The 15,008-nt window shown below is 41.4% G+C and overlaps 1 protein-coding gene across 4 annotated transcripts in view; it reads right to left on the bottom strand.

Moving 5' to 3' along the window:
- SMAD3 (SMAD family member 3) overlaps window positions 1-15,008 on the bottom strand; it is a 75,494-nt gene that overhangs the window by 51,360 nt on the left and 9,126 nt on the right. Inside the window, exon 1 of one of the 4 annotated variants that reach the window (XM_026074784.1) lies at window positions 8,378-8,431. The exons of the other annotated variants lie outside the window; for them this stretch is intronic. Within the exon in view, the coding sequence (XP_025930569.1) occupies window positions 8,378-8,397 (20 nt within the window). The 5' untranslated portion in view covers window positions 8,398-8,431. Of the gene's footprint in view, window positions 1-8,377; window positions 8,432-15,008 lie in introns of those variants that run through there. 4 annotated transcript variants of the gene reach the window in all.

Genomic DNA, 15,008 nt, shown 5'->3' with positions numbered 1-15,008 from the left:
ACCTTTATCCCCTCTTTAGAACTCTTCCACACACACAAAAAACAAAACAAAACAAACAAAMAAACAAACCTAGAAACAGATTAAAAAATGGGATTGGTGAGTAAGTTTTTTGCTGTAGAAGGCAAGTCAATCATTTTATCCTGTGTGTCATACCAAATCACAGGAACTTTTTTTCCCTYCCCTCCGCCCTTTTGCTGCTAGCTTTGCCAAGATCTTTACAGGACGGCCTGGAAACTCCTATGATACATCACATGCCAGCTATAATCCAAGGCAGGTACCCAAGCTGGCGAGCCAATACGATAATCCTGTATTGCTAAATCCGTTGTTTCCCTGAAAACCCTTGAATCACATTCAGTGCTCTGTTGGCCAAGCAAACCGGATGCTACTCTCCRCAAAACCTGTCACCACCACTCCCAAGACAGCGGGAAATTGCTTGAGAGAAACAAAGATTCCCCTAGGCTTTTCGGATGAGAGTGCTTGGCGTGATCTCCATCCTCCCCTCACCTTCATGTGCCCATACGTGAATAACCCAGGAAAAAAGGATAAGTCATTAAAAAAAATAAAATAAAAATCTTTGTTACTGTAAATCCCAAGAAGTGATGCCCATAGAGAATTAGACTTCAAGTTTCAAAGCAACAAGTTATTTGGGGAAGGGGGAAGGAGCTTTATGGTGTAACTGGATAGAACTAAGAAATCTTGATAGGTTAATTTAATGCAATGATTCCAAGTAACTTCTCTTTCCCCTTATTGATCAGCTGCTAGCTAGCACTTACCCCCATGCAGTGGTATCAAAGCAATCAATAGCTCTCCAAGCAATGTCAGCTGCTAGCTAATTTACACTTCCATACCTGCCATCTGCTATTCAACCCATTGTAACACAAGCCATCAGCCCCGGACCTTTAACTAGCACGGTCAAAACAAAACTACTGAAAGACAGAAATTTTATCCACGTTCCCTACGGGTGAAGGAATACACTTAATCCAATTATGGTTTCATCAGTCTTGGTTTTCCAAGTTTTGTTCACACAGCCAGGAAATTGTGTTACAGTATCCGTTTATTTAAATTTAGTGAGCAGCCCTGACTTTCAGAGAGAAATGAAAGATACATAGTGTTATTTTAGATAGATCAATTAAAACCTGAGATTTCTAAATAAAATAAAAAAGCTTCATGATCCTCATCTGCATGACCTCCAGAATGCTTTCCATCCTTTTCAAACAACCACTTTATCAAGCCTCTATGGAAGAAAAGAGATGCCTACCTTACAATAAAAGCAAGTGTGACTCAGAGGGACTTCTTAATTCTTTCTTAACAGAAAGCAATCATAATTTTTTAATTTTTTAAAATGCATGGTGCTGGTCTGCCATTAGAAATACTTCAAAAAAAATTGTGCATATTATTTCCCTTTGAAACTGTTGCTGGTAAAGTACAGGGCAATGAAAAACTACGACAGAAACATGCAGAACYAACCAAACGCTTATACCTAGCAGTTCAAGCAGCTAATAAATATGGAATGATAGAATTTACTCATTGAGAACCATAWAAAAACATGCACAGTTTCTATAGCGCAGGATGCAAATCCCAGATTCGATCAGAAAAGAAGTGAAGAGATCAAAGATTTAACAAACTGCATGACAAATGTTCAGCTATGAGACTCACTACAAACAGAATCAGCATGATAATGCTGAACTCTGTAGCCTGGATTATACCCATAATGGGAACAATGGGACATATGGGCACAAGTAATATTTCTCTTTCTTTAAAACTGTCTATTGTTTAAGAACAAAGCAAACCACATCCAAATACATCTGGCATCAACATCTAATGTTTTGCAAGCTGATCCTGCTTGCAAAAACCAAAAAAAATCCTGTACATCTGAGCATCCCATAAATTTTACTGCAGCACACGAGGAGTCTGGACATTTTCTSGAGGAGGAAGTTAACACACACACTGTGCTGCCCACCCCGGGCTGCTCAACCAACAGCCCAACTGGCTCCATCCCAGCGGCCTCCTTCTCTTTCATGCAGCCGGGGACAAACTTCCTCTAGGAAAGATGGTGGCTGGAAACGGCCTATTGCTGCTACAAAGGCAATTCATCCCGTCCGTGTCCTGTCCCCTGCTTAGACCTGTAGAGCGCCTGGGAAAGCGGGCAGCTGGGAGCTGGCTGAACACCACCCAGGAATGCAATGGCAGACCGCTTTTGAACCACATCTTTTCCCTGCGGGGAGCAGGCTGCCGGCAGGAAGCGGGCTCACGTGCTGTACAGAGAATTAATAGCCAGGATTATGCTCCCACAAAGCACTGGAGCTACCACAAGAACGGCTGCATGCGTACACCAGTAAGTTCAGAGCTTCAGAAAACAGAGCGCTTCCTCTTTGTACATGTACTGCACAGTGGATGTGCAAAAATTTTTTCTGAGGAAACCTGAACAGAAACATGACCACCCTAAAAGTCCCCCAGAGAAATGAGAGAAGACTATGTGCGCATCACATTCCTAGGAAGGGACCTTGACAGTTCCCCTTACTACTGAGAGAAACTCCAGGGCCCGCTTAGCAGAAGAAGTTGGGCACCAATTACCATTTGTACGTGCTAGTATCCTGGGCAGAAACAAGCCCAAAAGCACSCAAGCAATCTCCCTTCTTCCCAGGCTGCATGTGAATGCTTGGTTCCTGGGCTGCAACTCTTGCCCAGGTATTGACTCTAGCTGAAGAAATGAAGTGGAAATTAATCACACTGCCATTTTTGAACAGCTTTCCTAGAGCTAATGTGTTTCCAGGCTTCCCCAGGCACATCATCTCTTTTCCATCCAAAAAAGGTGTTCAGGGAAGCYTGAACATTTTCTGCTTCTTCAGGACTTCCAGCCCTACTGAAGACTGGTCAAAGCTGCAGGCTGGGGTAGATCTGGAAACTCCAGCTATGCYCACTACACACACACAAACGAACTGCAAAGGTGCCCGCAGCAAGTCTGACACTTTAAGAGGCATCTCAACTACTACACTTTTTGCAGAGTTGATTTGCACACAACGAAGATGTCTGGGCAGCCCACATACAACGGGGCTAACACCTTGCAGAAGCTGCAAGTTTACTGTGCACATACAATACTGCAGATGCACATGCATTTCTGCCTGAGAAATCCTCAGCAGAAATACAACAGCCTTAAGCTTTCTCTAGAGACGCATGCATGACAACAGATACCTTCCAACAGTAAATATAATCACCCTTGACAATTTACACCATAACATTTAGTAATCCTATTTCTACAGTAATAATGCCTGAAGTTCAGCCACGGGACTTCCAGAGAGCGATGAACCTCATACCTTCAAAGTTTAGTGTGCCAGGCAACAGATCTACTGTTCCTTTACTTTAATTCCCATAAAGTGCCAAAGTTTATTTTGCACAGGAGTAAAACCAAGAACGAAGCACAGGATTTGCCCCACAAAATGGCAATCATCTTTCTTTGCACAGCTGGAGTAATAAGGGTATCTCAAAAACCTTTTTCTTTAACCAAACTGGTAACACTAGAAAGGGACCTTTTAGATTTTATAAAAGCTAAAGAAAGAACAGGCACAGGCAACTTCTTCCAGACCTCAGAACCCTTCAGGTGACTGATAAATTACTCATCCTTTTGCTCACAGCAAAACAACCCCCTTCCCCTCCGCCCAAGTCTCTAAGCTTTGCAAGGGCATGAGCCCATCAGTTGGTCAAAATGCATATTCCTGGTTATTCCCTGGAATTACTGCCATTTTTCCAGGTGTAGGAAGCTCAGTGCACCAGTCTCAGGGCACCACCATTCCGGCAACCTACTGTTTGACTAATCTTTAGCAACCCGGGATTCCTAAGACACCCGAAGATGAGTCTGCCCTCACAAGTGCCAGTTTGGGCAAGTATTTAAATACATCTTTCAGTCTTACTGCGATGAGCACTGCACAGGCACTACATGGCCCTTGCGAAGTAGCTGACTGCCAGGCAGATGTCTTCTGCTGGTTTTAACCACCTGGGGTGAACGAAAATTCCTCGTATCTCCTTAGAGCATGTGCTCCTGACTGAGACTACAAACTAGTTTGCTTTGCTAAGCACTTGTGAAGCATATTTCAAATAATTATAATCCTGAGGTCTTCTCTAACATTACCACAATGTATATTTATTAAGTTAAAAGCACGCGCGCTCCTACCAAACAGTTACTTAACAGTCATTACAACTTGTCCAAGCAAGTCTTATATGCTGTGTAATCATATTCTTCTCCTCAGGGCAGAAATGCTTAAGCATAGCTTGAAACAACATGATTCGGTTTTGTCCTGAGCTTACCCATGAAAGAAATACCTGAAGTATTCTTACTGTAAGCTTTTCCCACACTCCTCCCGAAACTGTAAAATCTTACTAACATCTTAAATTAAAACAAATGTAGATTGGAAAGAATTTAGGAGATCTTCACTCTCTCTTTTTTCACAGAATTATTAAAATGAGACTCAAACCCAAACCGTGACTTGCCTCATCTATGCTTGTGAGCATCGGTTCACCGCCCTGCACTGCTATACTCCAGCACAGGCCACGCAGATGGTGGAATTTTTTTTTTTTTTTTTTAAAAGATTAAGCCATTTGAGATACCTTCCTAGCCAATTTNTGGGCTCCTGTGGTTGGAGTGGGGAGTTCTGCTGTAGGAAAAGCCCTTAGTGAGTTCTGCTTGGATGGTGGATTTTTTTTTTTTTTTTTTTTTTTAAAAGATTAAGCCATTTGAGATACCTTCCTAGCCAATTTGCCCCCCTTCACACCATAGTCCATACTATTCAAAACTAAGCAGAATCAGAAGTACTAAAAATAATCCCAGGACTTCTCCAGGTGGAATGAACCCTGAGTCGGGCGCCAGGCCCGCAGCAGGCTGCCTTCCCTCCCACTGGCTCGGCACAGGAATCCATGAAGTTTTGTTTCCACCGAGTCAGAAGYGTCAGGCCGTGGGGACAACCATGCTCCAACACGCTCCCTCCCATCCCTCGCGAATCACGAGGCAAACCACAGACTTAAATTCAGACCAAGTCAGCAATATATTATGCTACTTAAGCACCTTTACCCTCTCGGAGCCAGYAGACCCGAAACCTGCCCTTGTGGGGAAAATTGGTCTTCAGAAAGGTTCTCTGAAGGACTGCACAAGCTGCAAGGGGACAAAAAAGGCATGAGGCAAAATTTAACGTCATCTTGAGGGCAGGGAGGCTTCCAGAGGCAGGTCCAGGGTAAATCTTATCTCCAGTGAAAAAAATTACAAGACTGCAGCAGAACTGAAGGAGAAGAACACACCTTTAGGCAATCTAATTTTACAGCCTTCTCAAATTTAGTTTTGTTCTTTTATTAGAGAAGAAATTTGGTTGATAAAAGGTAACTTTCTAGACTTAGTGTATAGACTTTTGTAAGGCATTTGGCTGCGTACAGCCTAGTAAGAACAGACCACAGAAATATTCTAGGGCTAAAGAAAAATGTCTTTAAAAAAATCAACTTTGTTTTAAGACAATGACTGAGTGATGATTGAATTACAGCAGCGTAAGAATACATTTATTGGGGCAGGCGGGAAACAAGTAACTCCAGCCTAACTAAGAAAGGTATAACGAACCAAGGCTGTAAGCTGGCATTAGACCAATTGCAACTGAAATATGGTACGCTTTTTTTTTTTTTTTTAAATAAATGAGGATACTACTAGCTGTTGGAAAAAATTGAGAACGTAGCGGAATATGTCTTGGCACCGTCAAATGAAGACAGGATGCGTTTCTGGAAGATATGCTTGTACCATGTCAAGTTACTAATTTCAACAGGGAGGTGAAAACTCTACCCACAAGTGTGATTTACAAGAGCACGGCTTAGGGGATATCAGACTAGGTGATCTTGTTGCCATRAAGATGCAAAGAAATTCTGAGAAGCACAGTAGACCCTGCACAAAGCAAGCTGCAGACTCATGCTGTCATGGAAAGAAATAGGACTACGCCTTTTAATGATAATCTACCATTAAAGTAAAACAGAGGTGTAACACGAAACTACATCCTTACTCAATCCCAGAATGCTCGTTTTTTGTTTTATATTCGTGTGCCAGCAGAGATGTGGTTTTTAGAAATAAGTAACTACACTACGAGATGTTCCATTTTCTTTAAAAACCCAGAGAAAAATATTAAATATATATTTAGTAAGCAGACTGCAGTCACTGCGAACTTAAATCACACCACGAGCAATCTCCTCCAAAATACTGTTAGAGTCCAAAGTAGTAGCAACCACACTGTTAAACAGATCTACTATGAAATGTCAAAAATATAATTACACAAATATCACTGCAGGCGAAACAGCTCCCTCAGAAATACATGCATCTGACAAGCACCACAGGCAATACCACAGCCATGCATGAGCAGCTGCAGATTTTAGGGAAGAAATGATATAGTTAGGCTTAGACGTGTGATTAGTTCCACTGACTTTTATGAGGCTCAGTCTGGCAAGACTCTTCCGAACATGCCTGTCTTCAAGCACGTGCAAGTTCGGTGGGACTGTTATTACTCATCACAGGCATTTGCAGGGTAAAAGGGCTTCCCACATGGACACACGTCTGACCATGGGAAGCTCACTGCAAGACTGAGGTCATGGAAATCTCAATTTAAAGGAAGCAAATCTTAAGGGAGAAGAAGGGGGGGGGGGAGCACCCCCTCTCCCCCAGGACAACTTCAGTGTTCAAGCATGCTTAGGGATGAGTCTTCCCCACTCACACCCTTCCCCCCATATAAAAAATAAAAGACAAAAATAAACCACGGAGGGAAGGAAGAAAAGAACTCACAAGATTTTATGCTTATTTTAGTCCTATTGCAACAGCCACTTTAGTTAGCTTTTATCTGCTTTTGTGGTGTTTCCTAGCCCTTGCCTGTAAAAGCCAAGTACTCTATATTCACACAGCTAAGGGTTTTATATGGCAGGCAGTGTCCTTTGTAACTAATGGAAATTAGAGACAGGTGCYGATTGCAGAATGGACAGTAATTGCTATGCACAGGAAGGCTGGGAAGCAGAAATACCACAGTGCCCGAAACCTCGCTGCAAAGATGCTGCAAGCTTCTGCCCCCAGGCAGTTACTAGACCAGTCCGTGAGAAAATAAGTTCTGGTGATGACTATGGTTCACACACACATTGTAATAAACACTTCCAGATTTCATGTCTCACAGCATACTATTACTGTTATTCATCATGCACTAAGAGATGACAAAAAGCAAAGTATAATAGACAAAAGAATAGAAAACTCCACAGCTCCTGCCCCAGAAACCTTAGACTGGTTTTTGCATAGTGTCCCTCCAGGGTGCAAGTCAAGGCTCTTTTTCCACCCTGCCTTTCCAACAGAATAAATGAACAAGTTTCTCTCCCCCCAATCAGGCAAATATCACAAGCTGTTCAACTCAACAGTTTGAACAGTCAAAGTCTGAATAGTTTGCAAGTAATAAAAAACAGTGACAAAGTCCTCTGAAGACTCTCACCTTGCCAATTATTGCACTGAAAGTTACTACAAATATGACAAAATTAATCAGTAATGATAAGCAAACCCCATGGTTTCCACAGTAAGCTTTCTACTTATTTTCAGTTTAGAGATAACAGCACTTTATTAGGTGTTCATCTATCACTAAGTACTGCTAGTGCAGTGGAGAGGAAGAGAGCAAGATGCCAGAGTGCAAAAGGGTTTAGCCGAAACAATCTCGTGAAGAGCTTCAACTCATGCAGAAAGACAAAGAAAGTAACGCTATGGTGGTTAAATAGAGGTGCATTTGAATACCACCGCCTGATGGTAGCAATATATTAAAATTAAACAGGGTGCCTATGAAGCAACTAAAAATAAACAAATAAATATAACATCTTCATTCAGTATGCTACAATTTCTGTCAATGACAGTTACACGTCTGTGTTCTGAGATATTCTTGTCCCTGACAAAATGCACAGCAGTAATCTAGCTAACTTGCAATGAATAAAAGAGTCCCATAAAGTTATAATCCTCCACAGCTGCATTATCAGGCAAATCTAGGTAGCTGATTAGGCAATCGCCAGGTGATGTTACCTCTTGTACAATTACCTTATCTATATGTTAACAAATGCTCAAATTGCAAGGAGTTAGTTAAGAATACGGGAAAATATTTTCAGAGGTGGCTCATTTACTTGTTGCCTGAAGGCCACATGTGGACTCGCCCGCTGTAGGGATGAACACCACATCCCTGCAGGGTCAGGCAACACCCGGGCTGCTGTGTAGCCACATTTTGCTTTCCCCTAACATCTTGTTCCAGCATGCAAAACCCTTTCAACCCTCATAAAAAGTGCTAGACTGCAGATAGCTCAAGAGCTCAATTTCTTCATTAGAGGATATGGCCACTAACAGGCTACTTACCTTACACAATGATACATCATTTAGTCTTTCCTTTGAAGGGGACATCAAAAGGTGTAAGGGAGTCTGCATCTTCAGTGCTAGGCACTTAAGAGGCATCTTGTCAGGTTAGTTACCAAATGGCCAACTGCAAAGGTTTTGCATGTGGTTAGACCCCTGTTCACCAAGGGATCATCACTAGGTGCCTATTTGCTATTAAAGCCACAAAATTGTACTGAACAGCCCCCGGGTAGCGACAGCAACTAGAAACTACCAGCCCCTGCACAGGATGCGAGAAAACAAAACATTTTTTCACAGTCGCATTCTTCAAAGTCAAGCAGTTTCCCCAGTGAATAATATTCCTACAGCAGTTAGTAGCTAACAAGAAGTACATTTGGAGAAGTGGAAATAGTAAACATAAAATTATGTTACTGATGTATCATTATCATCACATGTAGAGATACGTCTGGCAACATAAAAGCACACTAAAACGGGATAATTTGTAGTTATCATTTCTATTAAAATGAACTTGGCTTCCAAGCAATGTTAATGAGACGCAGAAGCATAGCCCGAGATGTCTACTCTGTCCAAATTTGCTTCACCATTTGCTGGCATATTAAGAAAATATTTGGAGTTAAAGTACAAGACAAAAGTTACTGACAAATAAAATTGGAGGTTATCGCTAGCACAACTTTCACCAACATAATGCAGCTTTATTACAACAAGCTGGCTTGGATGCCTCTGCTAGCCAACGGGATGCATTCACACTTTTTTCAACCTGTGAAAAATGCTCCTAAAGTTTTCCAAAGAAAATACTCCATTAGAAGTCTCACCCACGTAGGCTGCTGCAGAATGCACACAAACATAGTTTCTGTATCCACCTCTTGCTGAAACCATGAAAACTACCGCGGTAGATAGGAGCAAATGTAAATTTTAAACACTTCACTTACTTACTCCTCCTCCACCCTTCAGTGCCAGGAGGTAACACCAGAAAACAAAACCAGAGAAAAGTTAGCTTAGGAGCAAGCCTGTACACTGTATTCCCAGCTGGTTGCTAACTTCAGACTAAGAAGCCAGCCTCGGTCCCCAAGAGAGCCAACAAAATAAACTGTGTATCAGTTTTTGTGAGCCAAACGACATGTTTGTGCTATTCTACAGAGGATAAGGACCTTTGAGCAACAACCTCACTACCGTAAACATAACAAAACAACACAACAAAATCCTGCATGCCGGCATTGGATCCAACTCGACGTGAGATGGGATTTTTAACCAACAAGAACAAGTTACTGAATCACTGTTAGGAAAGTTATAGCCTGTGTTTTGAAATAATCCTCATCTTCTAAAAATAAGTCTTCAATGATTTAGCTTATAACAGTACATTCTATATGCAGTTACACTGGACCAGCTTTCAGCTAGCTTTTGACAACATCCAACCCTCAAATGAACCTAAAAATATATTCTTCATAGTTACAAGTAGCACAGCAACTGCAAACCACAGTTAAGGATGAAATACAACATGATTGATAAAATCAAGATGTGATCCTAAAGCAAAAGCGTGACAGAGTCTCGTAGGCTTCCCCAGTTATTCTCTCTGTCAGTGATGTAAATTCAGAGCTGCTCTACAAGTACAAAAGTGACAAAGAGGATGAAAAAACATCTGACTTACTGAACAAAAACAAAAACCCACTCAGACTTCAAAAACAAGAACACCTATGCCTGATTATTTCACATATGGTCACATTAAGTAACACCTTTTGCTTTCATACCAAAAACCACTTTCTTTCATTTCCTCACCCTCCAAGTCTTTAACTTTCCCTGATGTTGAAGATTCTCAGCCACAGCACAAGGAAGAAAAATAATATTTAACCAAAAAAATCTCCCCAACCCCTAAAACAAACAAACAAACAAACAAAACAAACAAAACCCCCTCGCACATGGGAGAACGCAAGTCAGAATGGCACAGGCCATAAAGCCGTAAATTAACAAGGAGTCTAGGTGCTCAGCCGCATCTCATGCACCAGTTGTAGCGGAGCCAGGCAGCATCGTGGTCCCTTCGTTAGGAGGGATGGAGGAATTTTACGTCCAGGAGCACCAAGGACTCAACCCAGGTGGAATTCCCTCTTCCTGGAACTACGCCCTTGAAGTGACTCTAATACCCGAACAGCATTAGAGCTGACTGGAAAAGCAGTATCCCATGATTTCATCTATATATGCACATGTATATTGTAAACAAGGATTTTTCATATTTTGTTCAAATGTTAAAAGAGCATTAAGTTTTTTTTATGGAGTCACAATACTTTCAAAAAATAACTCTTTCCATAAGAAGGCTTAACCAAAATTCCACTTTCTACCTGAAGCATTTCAGCTAGTTCTAGTGGACACATGTTAATATCTAATATATAAAGAATTGTCCTAAGACTTCTAATGACCTTGCCCCAGTCCTCAACTTTGTACTTTTCCCCTGCTCTACCGAAGTGCACAAACTGTCAAAATGCCGGTATCCAATGGCTTCAAGTGCAAGCAGATCTTTCATCCCCGTCAGACAAACTGGAAACACACAAACTTTGAATGTAAGCACTCAAAATCTGGATTAATAACGTACAAGCAGTGCTCATTAGTTCTACGTCCCACCTTTCTTCYTTCTTTTTCTTCTGGAATAGCTGGCCTGCCAGTACAGCAGAGACTCTAAGATGCCATCCTAAAAATAGAAAACAAGAAAAGAAAAAAAAAAGGGGGGGGGGGAGAGGAGAACAGGAACTGAGAGAATAAGCAGAGTGAGAAGCTCTGTAATATAAAACTGTCTCCAGCTTCAAAGTCACCAGCCAATCATAATCCAATAAATGCTTTTTTTTTCTTCTCTAAAATCAGAACACTCAAATGTCTATTTTTATTCCCGTTTAGAAGCAGCTATCTTGACAGCGCCTTCGAACCAGTAGAGCCTGGCATGCAAAGCAGTAACTTACAAAACTCAATTTCAAACCACAATTTCCAAGGCCTTGACTTGCTTACATGGGTTCACTTGTGCCTGGCACACCAATATTTCACAGCAGAGACACCATTAACACAAAACTGAAAACTAAACAAAAAACTGAGAGGATGTTTACATGACARTATTCTTTTAACCCAGAACACTATTTAGGAGTATTGCTGCTCGCTTCATGTTATACACCAGCCCAGGTATCTAAATGGCAGGACAGTTCTTCTGATAACCTAAGATATGTATTCTCCAGGTGCAATGACCCACAACTTTAGTAAGTGCAGATAAGTTTGAATTCAGGCTTGTTCTTATGGCCATCAGAAATATCAGTAAAAACTGCTATGGCACCTTCAAGTTAAAGAAGATCTAGACAGTAAGGATCTCTACTCATCCTAAGCCTGGAAAATATGCAAATATATCAAATATTAAACAAAATACCATTTCTCAAGCATCCAAGAAGCTACGTCTTCYGCACTTTCATGCTTTCCTGGTATARAGATCTTTATGAAGCCACACTTTAATAAATCAAAACACACAGCCCTGATGAGACAGTCACAAGTGGTTTTAAAAACCACCTCAGCAAAGATATTTGTAGAAGGTCATGGTTGGTCTTGCCTGTTACCTGCTCTTCCCGTTGTTTTTAAACAAGAGTCTCTGCCCTGTTGTGCCCACCTGTATTTTAAGAAAGTGGTGAGCTGAGCTTTCCTCATCCCTTCGGAAGTTGCTGGAGGTAGAGCTGGCCTACAAGCCTCTCAGTCACTTTTCCTGTTCAGGATCAGATGTTTTAAGCTATTTGGATAGAGCTAAGACTACGCTCAGTGACAATGGAAAGCCCTCATAACAGATGGATTCGGCTAGAGAGGGAACCACTGCTCCTCRTGCATTAGACTGTCCAGCAAACCTGTTTGCCTCAAGCTCTGGACTACACCTCCTCAATCCCGAGTTTCCACGTACCAAAACCAGATAGTTCCGTCCTCTTGCAAGTCAGACTGGCCAGTCAAGTTTCCAGGCTTCCTCAGCTGTGGCAGGGTTGCCGAAACACGCTCTTACACCAAAAGGTTCTCACAAGCAACCATGTGCAGAACGCTGCTTCTTGCTCTCCTAAGGGTGTCCCAGGAGGTGCCAATTCACACGTGGTGCTTTGGTAGAAACAACCATCTGTAAGGCCACAAATGCCTCTTCCACATGCCCTTGGAGCAGCAGCTTTCTAAAGGACCTTGTCGGCTTATCCCCAGAAGGACAACRCCAGCAGAGACACAAGGTTCCCACCAGCGAGTGAGGGGCTGCCCTACCTCTGCCCCACCTTTGCCCCCAGCACCTCAGGGACCTCAGTCACGTTCTCAGGGCTTCAGTATCTCCATCAGCAAAATGGCATAAAAATCCTTCTGCTGTAAAGGACCTGGAGACCTGTGGTATAAAATTAGAGGATATAAATGTTCCCCCTTCAACAGGGTGTGGGCCTGAAAAGCCATTTTGAAAAGGTCTTTAAAAGGACTCAATAAATATTAGACAGTAAAATTTTTTTTTTTTTTTTAATGGGAGTAGGTAACAGCACCCGAGCTTAACTGTTGCCTTTCATATCCAGTAACCATTTATAACACATAAGACTAATCAGGAGGTTGTTTTGCTCTCAAGAAATCTAAACAGCCATGATCTAAAGCATTGCTTCATGGTCTTTGATTTTAGCCATGGCAAGAATTTAAATTCGACTTGCTTCAATACCTTTGAAAAGGACATTTATTTCAAGCTTGTAAATGATTTAAAAGAAAGAGAGAAAACTTTATTAATTATGYTGTTTCCAGCCAGATGGCCAGCTATTAGTTTTCAGTCGTCTCTTTGGGAACAATTCACCGGAAGTCTTCAGATGCAAAGGAGTTTTAAAGCAAATAGATGTTCATGATTGCCCAGCACTCTCAGTGGCTGCCAAAATGTGCAGTGAAAGACAGGACTATAGGTATAAAAATGTTAATTATTTCCAACCCATGCTGTTGTGGGTCAACAGTACACTCGCTTGACAAACATGCACTTCTTTTATTTAATATTTTGTATTTGGATGGCATTATACTTACATACAGTTATATAATATTACCTTAAATGAAAACACGAGGCTACACGTATAGTGTTTCTCCTGGACTTGTGCTAACAGACTTTAAACTTAAGCTCAGTAGCAGACCACTGTGGTATGATGTGTATCAACCAGTCAAAATATTCCATGTGTACAGGAGGTACCAGCACAGAGATGAATAGATAAATATTATGCAAAGGCAGTTAAGGTTTACCACGAAACATCTATGGAATTCTAATATTCTCACTGACGTAGCACCTACATATTTTCAAAGAAAGTTTCCAGAAAAAAATTATGACAGCTTCCTTAGTATGCAAGAGACGATGAACAGCAACAGAAAGCTTTTTAAAGCAGCAAGTTACTGAGTTTTTCAACTGAGTCCTTCTCTCAAGATTGTAAGAGCTTTTTACTACTGTATTAAATTCTCCGACATCTTTGTGAGTTAAGTACTATATTTGCTAGATAGTTAGAGCGAGGTACAGACAGGTTAAATATTTAGCTCAATGTTACACTGTGGTGTGGAACAAAACCTGATGTTTTCAGTCTTCTCTAATCACAGTGTACATTTATTAGGCAATAATCCACAACACAAACCTATCTTAACTCAATTATTATTGGAAAAAGCGAAGATGTGATTGCAACCCTATACACAAACTTGCAGCCTATAGTTCTACCAAACAAACAAAACTAGATTTGGGAAAAAGCTTCAGTGATCAGCTGTCTACCTACACACAAGTTATTTATGGCATCTAATTTAGAGCAAAGCTCAAAACAGTTTGCAGACTGCCAGCAGACTTTTACTGGAGACAAAGATCAGCTATGAAGTAATGTTACCTTTGCTAGTCAGACTGTGATTATCTACCTTTTTTACAAATTTACATCTAGTCGTTTTGCAAAGCTTGTTTTTAATGCAATCATTTCAAAAAGGCTTGTTTCCACGTTCCACTGTTTTAACAGTTTTCTTCTGCGAAGACCCCACTGGCCATAAAAAAAGCCCCACAATTTTGAAAAGAAAGAGACAACATTAAACAGGCCAAAAAAGGGAGCCTGAAGATTCAACTTACAGTGATTCAACTTACAGAGAAGCTTACGTTCAGTAAGCCAGGTAAGTGGTTCTTACCCAGTTTAGACCCAAGAAGCAGATATTGAGAAAGACTAGCCAAATGTATGCAAGTTCCAGCACTCCAAGGCCACGAAACTCTTACAAGGGAATTAATCTGGGGTCTCCAGAATTCACAGAGGTTTAGCTTTGATGTTCCAATGCCTACAACTGCTGTAGGCCTTTCTTCCAAAAAGCTGCTGACCATGGGGGAAGAAAGAAAGGACAGATGTTATTAGCTGACCTTGTGCTCTTGTGACTTCAAGGTCTGTAATTGTGGGTGAGCTTCATCCAGGTCACGGAAGAGGAAACCCCTACTCCTTCCTATATTTGTACGGCTGTGTAGCAGGGGAGGTGGGAAGGGTGCTTAGGGAAAAACACATTATAAGTGCTTTACTATCACTATGCAAGCTGGTTAAAAATGGTGAAGGGGAGGGGGGAAACAAAAACCAAAAACATCCCCACTCCACCGTGATAAGAGCCAAATACCACCTTCTGTACAGGTACAGGATCA

This window comes from Apteryx rowi, unplaced genomic scaffold (genome assembly GCF_003343035.1).
Source record: "Apteryx rowi isolate R43461 unplaced genomic scaffold, aptRow1 scaffold_11, whole genome shotgun sequence".
Classification (NCBI taxonomy): Eukaryota; Metazoa; Chordata; class Aves; order Apterygiformes; family Apterygidae; genus Apteryx; species Apteryx rowi.
Note: the sequence above shows the minus strand (reverse complement) of the source record. Positions and strands in the feature narration are given on the sequence as shown.